We start from the raw sequence: 12,081 nt of genomic DNA on the forward strand, positions 1-12,081 counted from the left end.
CAGACCGATATGTCTTCTCAATAAAAATGCACAATTTAGTGGGTTGTCAGGTTCGCACACAATGTTCTTTGAAATCATGTTCCAAAAACAAAATCTAACCTTTCAATGTTTCAATAGAAAAATGTTATAATTTACTAAAATAGTCAAGTCTCCAGTCTAAGCCAGGCGCCTCATTTATTAAAACGGTCTTTGATTTTTACTTGAACTTAGTCTTTAGATCATTTCCGAAGGCGCGCTTAACTTTGATTCATTAAAGATCTGCAAGTCTCAAATTAACTTCCGATTTTACACTCTGTGATTTCCCTTTGTAAAGTGCAGCACAAATGAAGGTTTAATCAGGAATAACCACAGAAAAAAAAAGAAAAGCAAACTGTTTGGAAGAGGAGATTTCAGTAATGGTAGAAGAGACTTGAACCAGACAACATGTATTATTCTGTGGGGTAAACAGTGGTTTGACAAACAAAGACAAACACGTCATTTGGGAGTGTGTCACAATTAATTCCTCACACTTTTAATTGATCGTTCCTGTCGCATTGTTCATACAGCGAGTGCCAAGTTCGTCACAGGCTGCAGTACCCCGACATAGCCAACAGGAAGTCTAGAGTTTGCTTAGAAAAAAAATCATTTCCCCACCAAAGTAAGGTTTTAGTAAGGCAAACTTAAGCTCAAATTTTAGTCTAAATGAGGCCCCAGGTCTCAAGTTATGAATTAAGTCAAAATCCAGTCTTTAAATGCTGGTCAAACAAGTCTCAAGACGGACCTCCAACCCTGGTATTTATACACCCGTCTCCACTGACTCCAAGGTTGGTACCTGAGTAAGAAATCACAAACTCTGCAGTGCTTGCTGGTCAGTGCTCAGTGGAGAACAAAGTGTCAGGATCATTTTTTTTCCTTTCATGCCTCGAAGTGTACAAAAGCTAAACCAACACGTCACCTTTTCTTTTCGTTCATGTTCAGAAACCAAAACGCACACAGGATGTAGTTTGTGCTGTAGATAGTGTAAAAGTGGCCTGTTTGCTGTGAAGTGTTCTCCACAGGGGATCCGGCCATGTCAACGTCCAGGCAGGTCATGACTCAGAAATGCATCAAAAGTAGAGTCTTTATTGATGAGTGGGCAAAAAGAACCACCTCAGTTTAACTGTACAGTTACAGAATATCATCATCATCATCATCATCATCTCGCGAAGGAATGCCAGACGTAAAAATTATGGACCTCGGTTCACGTTTCGCTTCGTCTTTCCGTATCAACATCTGTACAAGTTGTAATCCACAGTCTTGAATCTATGAAATGCAGTGGAATGCATGCTAATACAGTATGCTGTGCAAGTGTCCACATTTAGAAAATTGACTGCACAAATATATCTATGCCTAACATACTGTAGGTCTGACATTTTGTATTACATGAATCTTAATTTGGAGACACAACTTAATGTAGTCTAAGCCGTTTTTTTTTTTCCATACACCAAACATCTCAGCCTGAAGACGTTTAGATTTTGTGACTCTCAAATGGTGACATTTGATGTTGAGGGGAAAAAAGTAATAAGAGGGCCTTGTAACATTCAAGTTTCCTTCACATTAAGTGCCACTTCATTTTCTTCACTTTTTTTTTTTTTGTATTCTGGTGAGAGCAAAACAGTACTTTAAAAACATTCCCATGATCATCATTTGCAAATAAATGTTCATTTGCTAATGATTTTTTTAAAACGACGCAATTCACATCATCATTCAAGTCATTAAATCCTATGGCCTGTTTGCATTGTACAAGTGTTTGTTTTCTAATTATTCCCTCCCCCTTTTTCATTATCCGTCTACAGTTCACATTTGCTTGTACATTACCGTTAAAAATCAGACTACAATTCCAGTTACGGAAATCCATTTAAAGGATAAATTTCCATATGATGATTGTTCAATTTTTGCATGATTTTTGAGACACCAAGATGAGGCTGCTTTCATACTGACTCAATATTACTGGAACCTATTCTATCATCGTTATTTCTCTCATCTTCCTCCTCTCCTCTCTGTCTACCTCTTCCTCTCACGCACACATACACACAATTTTGCTATATAAAAACACACAAGCAGGAATGTACATTCCTGTACAGTCTATACAATATGAAATCAAGTCATATTTCAAAATAGTGTCATCTGCTTAACATGTATAGTTTACAAATAAAGGAAAACAGGCAATTTTTTTTATGATACAAAGAAACCTGACACGCCCTAAATCAAGTCCAAAAAATCAAGCATGTTAGGGGCTTCTTGGGTTCACAACAGCTATTTAAATGTATCCAAGGTTATCGGGTCCATTCGATATTCTGCAGTCTCCTTTGAATTACATGAAAAGGCGTCCGGGGTGGTCTATCAATCCGTTCAGACCCTTTGAGTTCCTTGATGTGTTTCAGAGTTAGTAACGCTCTGATCAACACTTTCTATTCACAGTCCGCAGCACTTTTCTTTTTTTCTTCAAGGATTTCAACCCTCTGCGTGTCTGTTTTGTGCCTCATGTGACACAGAAACTAATTCTCGGTTGAAAGCTCTGGGGCGTGTCCCACTGAAATAAGGCAACATTATTTTAAAATGGCATCTGTCACACTTAGTTGGAGTGGTGATTGTTGTGATCTTTCCTACTTATTAATCATACAGTACATCATCAGAAATACAAACCAGGGCTTTTTTTCTATCGCCCCGTTCAAACCTTTGCACCTGACACATTTACTCAAATATCAACATTCTTAATGAAATGGCACTGTGCCTGCATTTGTTGGCAAAAATTGGATTTTGTTGTGCAAAAACAACAAAACAGACATTTAACCAAGGTGCATTAAATCGCATCTACTCTCCAGATTTCCCTTTAAGACCTGAAACATTCTCTTCGTTAAGCTCCCATCTTATCACATGATGCAGTAGGCCTCGTCCTGGGGCAGGTGTTGTTTAGTCCTCCAGTAGGTGGGCAGGTGAGCTCGCAGCACTTTTCTCAGGTCCTCGTTGAGCAGGAGACAGAAGATGGGGTTGACCCCGGCCTGGGCGAAGCTCATCCACACCGTGATGGACAGGTACCTGTGGGGGATGGTGCAGGACTTGACGAACACCCTCCAGAAGCACGCCACGATGTAGGGAGCCCAGAGGACCAGGAAGAGCAGGGTGATGGTGTAGAACATCCTGCCCAGCCTCCGCTCTGACCTCACCTCCTCCATCCCGAGCAGCCGCCGGTGTTGATTGTGTAAATTTTGCCTGATGCCCAACAGAGTGGGTGGCATGGGGCCACGACCGAACCCTGCAATCCAGTTAGCTGCGGCTTGACCTGTGGCCCCGGGACCGTGGAAGGTCCAGTTCTGGCTGATGGCCGGCACCAGCTGGACCGGTTTCATCTTGCGGTGCCGGTACTCAAACAGCAGCAGCTTGGCGTAGAAACCGTGGGTGGCGAGGACCACCACAGCCAGCATGAGCATGAAGCCCAGGGTGTCGTTGGTCTTCAGGTAGCGGTGTTCAAAAATGCACTGATCCTCATCACGGATGAACTTGTACGTCCCCACGTCGAAGACGGGCGGGAACGCCATGGCGACGGCCAGAGTCCACACCATGCAAATGATGGCGGCGCAGGTCCAGATGGTCATGCGCTTGGCGTAGAATCGGTGGTGGGCGATGGCAAGGTAGCGGGTGACAGCCACACAAAACAGCATGAAGGCAGCGTGAAAACAAAACAGCACGGCCATAAACGCCACAACTTTACAACTCAAGGCACTGTAAGTCCAGGCCGAGCTGTTGTGGACGGAAACCAGCACGAAGGGGAAGCAGGCAGCGGAGCGGACTGCATCGGCCAGGCACAGGTCCAGGAGAAAGAAGTAAGGAGCCTTGTGAAGTGTCCTGTCTCGTAGGACCAGCAGGGACACCAAGAGGTTGCCTACGAGGCTGACACAGATGATCAGACCCAAGAAGACCAGCTTAAAGTAGGCGGACACATCTGTGGCGGAGATTCCTCCACTGTTGCTGCTGCTGTCACTGCTGCTGCTGCTGCTGCTGCCGCCTCGAGCCAGTCCGCTCTGCGAGGCCAGCACGGCCAGCAGACTGCCGGGGCCGTCGATGGCAAAGCTCTGGTTAGCCATTCTATCACCTTCCACGAGAGCCTGCCTGGTTCGGGGGGCCCTTTATAAACGCTACCGATCCTCCTCGCACAGCCGCCGTCTCCCGCGGCTCTCTCTCTCGTCTTTACAAGGAGAGGCCGTGAGGATCTTTTCTACATGACAGACTCATCTTTCCTCTTTGTCCACAACCTCACCACCTGTGAACAGAGACACACATTTTGAGGGATGGAGAAACAAGATGTCTGACGTGCTTGTCAGTCGGCTAAACGGAAACAAAACTTACATTTAGCAGCATTGATGTAGAAGTGCTGTGTTGGGCAACACAGTGGAAATCTCTGCCTTCCTGTTTCTCTATGGCTGGGATCAGATCAGCAGCTCTACAGCATGCCAGCTCCTTGGCTCTCTCAGTAATTACCTTGCCCGTTGCTAAGATACAACAGCTCACATACTTTGTGCAAGTGTGGGTGTTTGAGTGAATGCATGGGGGTGTACAGGGGGATGGAGCAGACACAGTACAACCAACACTGGGCATGTCCAACAAACAGAGATGTTGTAAATGAGCAAAGAACATTTTATGCTTTCTTTCTCTCCACTGCTGCTGCTGCTGTATGTGTGTGTATGTGTGTCTGTGTGTGCGTGACAGTCAGTTAAAGAGGGTGTAATCTGTACCGTTCACAGCACATAACAAATATGAGAACAGAATGGAGCAGAGCGGGCAGCCATTTGTGTTTTTTTTTTTTTTTTTTTATTGTATTGCCTACGTGTGAAATTTTACTCATCAGAAGGAGAAACTTATCTGGGGCAATTATTTTCAGCATCGATTAATCTGTCGATCATTTTCTCCATTAACAGATTGGTTGTTTGATCCGTAAAGTGACAGAAAATGGTGAAAAATGTTGATCACCGTGACGTCCTCGAGTGTCTCGTTTTGTGCACAACCCAAAGACATTCGGTTTGCTGTCACAGAGGACTAAAGAAACCAGAAAATACTCACAATTTAAGGAGCTAAATGACTCAAAATTATTTAGCAGTTGTCAAAATTGTTGGTGATTAATTTAATAGTTGACAACTAATTGATTATAGGGCTGCAACTAACAATTCTTTTCATCACTGAGTCATCTCTCGATCATTTTCTCAATCGACTGACTAGTTGTTTGGTTCATAAAATGTCAGAAAATGATGAAAAATATAGATCGCTGTTTCTAAAAGCCCAAGATGACGTCCTGAAATGTCTTGTTTTGCTCACAAACCGAGGAAATTCTGTTTATTGTTGTATTAGATCTGCAACTAATGATTATTTCCATTGTCGATCTGTTGGCTGTTTTCTCGTTTAATTGTTTGGTTGTTTTGATCCATAAAATGTCCAAACATTGTGAAAAATTTGTTTTCAAAAGCCCAATATGAAGTCCTCAATGGTCCTCTTTTGTCCACGACCTGAAGACATTCAGTTTACTGTCATAGAGGATTAAAGAAACCAGAAGACATTCACATTTAAGAACCTGAAATCAATTGTTTGGTCCATAAAATGGTGAAAAATATCAATTAGTGTTTTAAAAAGCCCAGGATGACGTCCTCAAATGTCTTGTTTTGTTCACAACCCAAAGATATTCATTTATTTACTGTCATAAAGGAGTACAGAAACTAGAAAATATTCACATTTAAGGAGCTGAAATCAGAGAATTTGCACTATTTTTCCTAAAAAAATATTCAAAATGATTTATCGGTCATCAAAAGATTAATTTAATAGTCGACTACTAATCGATTAGAGGGCTGCAACTGACAAATATTTTCATTATCGAATAATCTGTTGATTGTTTGTTGACAGAGAATGTTGACAGTTTTTGTCATTTTGAATATCAAAATAGTTGGCAATCAGTTTGATAGTTGACAGCTAATCGACTAATTGTTGCAGCTCCAAATTTATTATTGTGATTTTCATAGACGGGCCTCACAGTTTTAGCAAAGAATCGGCCTTGTTATGATTAAAAACGTGAGAATTGAACAAAATATATGATTCAGCATCTCCTGAAAACATCATTTACAGGCAGAAGGACTGAAGAAACCAGAAACTATTTATATTTGAGAGGCCGAAAACAGAGAATTTGGACATTTCATTGGATTTCAATTATCAAAACAGTTTATAAATGTTGTAGTCACCAACTAATCGACAAATCACTGCAGTTCCAACGTTATCATTGTAATATTCAGTCAAGCCTCTGTGTTTTAGCAAAGAATCAGCCTTGTTACAATTAAAAACATGAAAACTGAATTAAAAATACCCAAAAAACATGATTTAATCTCTCCTAAAAACATCATTTACAGGCAGAGGGACTGATGAAACCAGCAAATATTCACATTTGAGGGGCTAAAATCAGAGAATATGGACTTATTTTTAAAAATTTTAAATTAAAAAATAAAATAGCTGGCGATCAATGTAAGAGTTACCAACTAATCGACTAATCGTTGTAGCTCTTAACTTACAGTGATTTTCATAGTCTCAGTGTTTTAGTAAAGAAACGGCCTTGTTATGTTCCAAAAGAAAAAAAAAAAAGAAAATTGAATTAACAAAAACAGAAATTCAGGATGCAGCCCCCTCAGTTCCAGGCAGAGGCTGATAATAAAACATAGCTGTGCTTGTCTGGGTGGGCCTTGTCTATGTAGGCCATGAAACACAACATGATTTGCTGTATTTCTGCTGTTAACTGTGGGCTTATTTTCCCTCTGCCACCTTGACAAATATCATTTCACCTGATTAGACGGCTGCCATGTCAGCAAGGCCTGAAACACAGGCTGCTGGAGTGAAAAAAACAGATGAACAGGTGTCAAAATCACCTCGCCTGTGTATGTGTGTATGTGTTTGTGCGTGCGTGTGTGTGTGTGTGTGTATGTGAGGAGGAGAAAGAAAGATGCCAACCTACCTTTCATCCCTTTCTCATTTTGGGGGGTCTCTTGTCTTCTCTCACGTCCAAAAAAGCAGAGAAATGCTCCCAGTCGCTTTGTCTCACTGGTTGTCAAATGGAGAGAAAAACACATAATAAAGCCTCATGCTCCTCTTCTTGCTGCTGCTGCTGCTGCTGCTGCTGCTGTGCTTCTCGGGCTCAAACAACACCTGTTATGCATAAATCCATCCACATATAACAAACATAAAGACGATGGAGGCTATATCTAATAATCAACAGCTGATCAAACAGTCCAGGTTGAGGCCACATTTAGGAGATATGTGTGTTTTTTTTTTCTTTTAAAAATAAAAGAAAAAGAAAAATCCACTGCCACCCTTTTTTTTTTCTCCCCCTTTTACAGTTTCATGGAGGAGAGGAGAGGGATGTGTTCATTTGGTCTGAATATCATCCGAGAAAACAGATTTTATGTTGCATCACGTCGAAGATCCAGAAGCCGAGAAACGGACGCGATTAAAAACATATAGATGTTGCTCATATAATCCAAATGATGTCAGATTTTCAATGCTTCTTATAATAACCCACCCACAAACGATAGAGAGGCAGAAAAAAAGATCGCGCATCCCCTAAATGAATCGTCTTGGCATGTATATCGGCTGGTGGCAGCAGAACAATTAGTCCACACAGACAACAGCCTCGATACGTCTCTCTTTTCCATCTTTCAGTCGATGTATTTACCCTCAGCTGTTAATATGCAGTCTTTGTTTTGCTGTCCAGTGAAGGTGGTGTTGGCGGCGGCGGCGGCGGCGGCGGCGGCGGTGGACTACATCTCAATAGTCCACAATAAAAAGCCTCCATGACAGAACAGATACATTTTTCTTTTGACAAATCCAGCGATGTCACGAAGAAATTCACATCGCCGACGCGGCCGAGATCACGATTCGATCATATTTACGCGTGCGTACGTGCGATAAAATAAAAAATATATGTAAAGGGAAACAAAAACAACGCGGCTGGATTAGGCGAATTAGTCCTGAATAATCCCAATTATGGCTGCTTGCAAGGAGGCAGCTCGCACATTCGCGGAAACCGTCGGTTTTATTCGGAGACAGAGAGAGAGAGAGGGAGGGAGAGAGAGAGAGAGAGAGGGACACACACACACACACACACACACACACACACACACACACACACACACACACACACACACAGAGGGAGAGAGACCTGTGCAGTATTATTGTGAGCCATAATAACTTGTGAGTGATGTTTTATTCTAACTGTCTCTCTCAGGCTTCATGTGTTGTTGTCTCCATTGTGGACAAAGTGGAGCTCAGCTTGTCAACAAACTGTGTCTTTTACTGGTCTTCTGCCCTTAAAGGGACAGTTCACTAAAAAAAAAAAAGGAAATTCAGTCATTTTACTCTGCAAAACAGCGCAGGAGTTTCACAGGAAAACAGCGTTGCAGAATTTTTTTTAAATGAAAATGCTCATCTGGTGTAATACAGGTCTCCTAAAGCCCAGACATGCTGTTCACTTGTGTGTGCACGCTGTCGCACCCAGTTCAGACGGTGTGCGTGCACACGTGAATGTGGCCTCAAGCTAAGAATCTACAGTGAAGATTTATACTAAAAAACATGGTGTAAATGGCGTCTTTCAGGTCAACTTGGTATGTCGGGGCTTTAGGACGAGCAGTATGGAGGCATTTTATGTTTTTCTTTCATTTGAAACCTGGTCACCATTCATTTAAACTGTTTGGGAGATTCTGCAGTGCTGTTTTCCTGTGAAACTCCAGCAGCCTTTTGTGGACCGAAAAACACTAAAGCTGACCTTGAATCGGCGTGAGGTTGAGGAGATCATGATTGAATTTTAGTTTTTGGGTGAACTATCCCTTTAATGGTGTCAGACTGGGCTGATTGGACCTCCAAAATGATACAGACGGGCCTGACAGGGCAGCAGCAATGACTTCTGGGTCCACTGGAACAATACAACACTGAGCCTCATTCGCCACAATAAGATAATAAAACTCAAATGTCCATATCCCATAGAGTTTATTTTCCAATTTCTATTTATGCTTTGTATTTTTTTAGGCAGGCCATATTAATATGAAGTAGTAGGGTAAACACAGGTGTTATCAGTGACACTAATTAAAGCTACTACAAGGAACTTAGCAATTGTGTTGATTTTTGAGGCCCCTGTGGATAAAACCGGTGGTATTTCCACCGCAAATTATCAGTTTGATCAGCTCTGGACAAAATACGTGGAGGTCTTTTTAATGTTGCAAATCTCAGCCGGTTGCATCTGGCAGTTGTGGTGTCATTGCAGCAGGTGCTTCATCATCTGTTCCCTGGCAGGGATCTGAGCTCTACTGAGTGACCTCCTCTTGTCATGTGTGTATTATGAAATGCAGTTATTCCTCTATGTGTACCAAGGATTTGGGGTATAAAATTTTTCATCTGGATTAATACAGTTTTATCTTATCCCTTGGGATGGACTTTTTTTTTTTTCTAAATTAAAAAAACTGATCTTACTTGCAGATTCACCCTCAAACTCATGTAAAACACCCAGAGGCCTTATGTAAAGTTAAACTGGCAAGTGGCAGAGACATTCACAGACTGAAACCCCAGAACTATTTTTTTACAATATTGATGCACAAATAAAAAACATAACACTGTTGACAGGTAATAATCAAATGCATTACCTTTAGGCAGTCGGCAGTAGGTGATCGTTTCATTCACCTGCGACTAGCAAACTGTATTTTTTTAAGACAAAACAAACAACAGGGCACAACTCAGACTTCAGCACCACGTACAGCTCCATGGATTTATCAATACACAGCACAGTCAGACTGGTATTTCAGAGCCATGGTCGGGGTCATAGATCCTAACTTGCGCAAACCTCAGTCAGATAAAGGATCAATGAGGCTACAGAAACCCACAGCTCCTGCACTCTCTCTGCTACTGAGTGATGGAGAGGAGTAAGGCAGATTATTGCACAGCATTTTGGTCATTTTTCTGACAATGGGCTTGGTATCATACCTCAAATCATCTACTGAGCACACAATTATTTCAGTGTATATACCAAGCATTAGCGGTTTAAATTTTTTCAGGATTAATTATTTAATAATTAATTTTATCTTATCCCCTGGAGATGGACATTTTTTAAATGACAAAACTCATAATTGTCTGATTCCACTAAAACCCCAGGCCAACAGGATCAGACGTTCTGTCTATTTCCTTGTTGAGTTCTGAGTTTTGTGTATTTATTGTTGAGTTTTATGTATTTTAAAGGCTTGTCTAAAGGGACAGGCATCACAAATTAGCTTAGGCTATACTTGCTTTAGTGTGTGGCATTGGTTCATGCTATAAGTCCCTACACAAATGATCTTTAAAGTGTTGTTTACAATGTTCATGTGAAAGAACATTAGCCGTCTTATAGGTTATTATCAGCAACACCTTTTTTCCTTTGGAAAAACAAGCATCTGAGAATGAGCAATATATCTACAGTAATGTCAGCTAAATAGCTAAACTCTTATGCCCTAAACTGATTACCTGACAAGACAGCTTACCTGATAAGCAGTTTAAGTTTGGTCCTTGGATAAATGTTGAATAGATGTCTTCTTTAAAAAGCAATATTCAAGGGTTTTAAAGCTTTATTCAACACTTAAAGTGGAGTGTTTTAAGAAAATCTTGAATGAATGGACTGAATAGATGTCTGATTTGGAGTTAAACAAATGTACTAAACTGTAATGGACCGGATAAAGCCTGTGAACATCCGTGGACCACAGGTGTTAATTCTTTTTGAGCACAACGACATGTTGAAGGAGGGGTATTATGGAAAACAAGATTTGTCTTGTCTTGTCTTGTGGGGTTTTTTTGCTGTCAAAGATGTTATTTAAGCGAAATCTGGTGCTCCTCACTGTTTCCGCTGTGTCTTGTGATGAAATAGAGTGATATCACACTGGGTAAGAAATAAAGAGTTAGAAAATAGCCCCTTTAACTGCTGTTTGGTAATAATGTCACAACACTCACAGAGGAACCTCTTTTGAAACCACTGCTTAACACGGCTTTCAGTGGCGTGTTGCTTAAAAAGGCGTTAATTATTTCAAAGTGAACGTCTGTGGTGGAATTCACACTGATTATCCTCCTTGGGTCAGTTTTAAGTCCGCTTAAATTTTTAATACATTCCACACTCGAGCTATGTGACCATCACACAAATTAGTCACCCCCACCCTTCTCCCCGCACAAGTCTGTGAAATCCAAGTGTGCTCTGATTAATAATTTTGTTTTAAGGCCTAATAGATAATCCACATAATCCAAATGATACCTGACGTCCAAGGACGTTTGTGGGTTTGAAGTTAATAAAGTTAATATGAGATACAGTGGATTGATTCAGTGGGGAAACATGAAGCAGCTCATATAACTCATAAAAGATCCCATGGTTAAAGAATAAAATATTAAATATTTAAAGGGACAGTTCACCCCAAAATTAAAAGTACATATTTTGGCCTGCAGTGCTATTTATTCATCTAAATAGGTTTGGTGTGATTCGCTGATTTTTGGAGATACTCTAAGTAGAGATGTCTGCCTCCTCTTGAATGTGATGGACCTTTGATGGCACTTGGCTTGTGGTGCTCAAACTCAGCGGCAATGTGTCTTTCTAAAAACCATGACGTGGTTACTCAAGACAAATGATGATGTTGTGAGTAGATCACCCACCAACTGTTTCACCTCGCAGAGTGTTGTACTCGTGACAGTGTGAGATGTAAACATTAAAGGGATACTTCACCCAAAAATGAAAATTATGAGGAAAAAAAAAGTCTAATTACTAAAAACAAGTATAAGTGTGCTGCACTAAAGATGCACTGCACACTGGCATTTCATGGGTTTAAAACTGTTCATATACATTTTGAAATCATCCTGAATCTTGCGAGGCCAATGATTCATCCAAGTCAACTGTTTGGGACTAATCTATGTCGCGAGATTTATATTATTAAAAAAAAAAAAAGAAAGTTAACACCTTTTAGTCAGAGCGGCTGACCTTGAGTGAGGGTTGGTTAAACACTTTCACATTTATTCTGACAGACTCATCATTCACAGGAGTTT

General features: G+C 40.9%; 1 protein-coding gene across 1 annotated transcript; it reads right to left on the reverse strand.

Annotated features, from left to right (window-relative positions):
* Positions 1-1,081: 1,081 nt before the first annotated feature.
* LOC146324892 (putative G-protein coupled receptor 173) lies at positions 1,082-7,316 on the reverse strand. The gene is made up of 2 exons (XM_084720514.1): positions 7,001-7,316; positions 1,082-4,279 (listed from the first exon to the last, which is right to left on the reverse strand). The coding sequence occupies exon 2, from the start codon at positions 4,101-4,103 to the stop codon at positions 2,892-2,894; it is 1,212 nt and encodes a 403-aa protein (XP_084576640.1). The 5' UTR covers positions 4,104-4,279; positions 7,001-7,316; the 3' UTR covers positions 1,082-2,891.
* Positions 7,317-12,081: the final 4,765 nt, after the last annotated feature.

Source organism: Lutjanus erythropterus, chromosome 6 (genome assembly GCF_056507025.1).
Source record: "Lutjanus erythropterus isolate fLutEry1 chromosome 6, fLutEry1.hap2, whole genome shotgun sequence".
NCBI classification, from domain to species: domain Eukaryota; kingdom Metazoa; phylum Chordata; class Actinopteri; order Lutjaniformes; family Lutjanidae; genus Lutjanus; species Lutjanus erythropterus.

Bases quoted from the DNA above. Each gene is read 5' to 3' on its own strand.
- LOC146324892 (XM_084720514.1), bottom strand. From the start codon at position 4,103: ATGGCTAACCAGAGCTTTGCCATCGACGGCCCCGGCAGTCTGCTGGCC.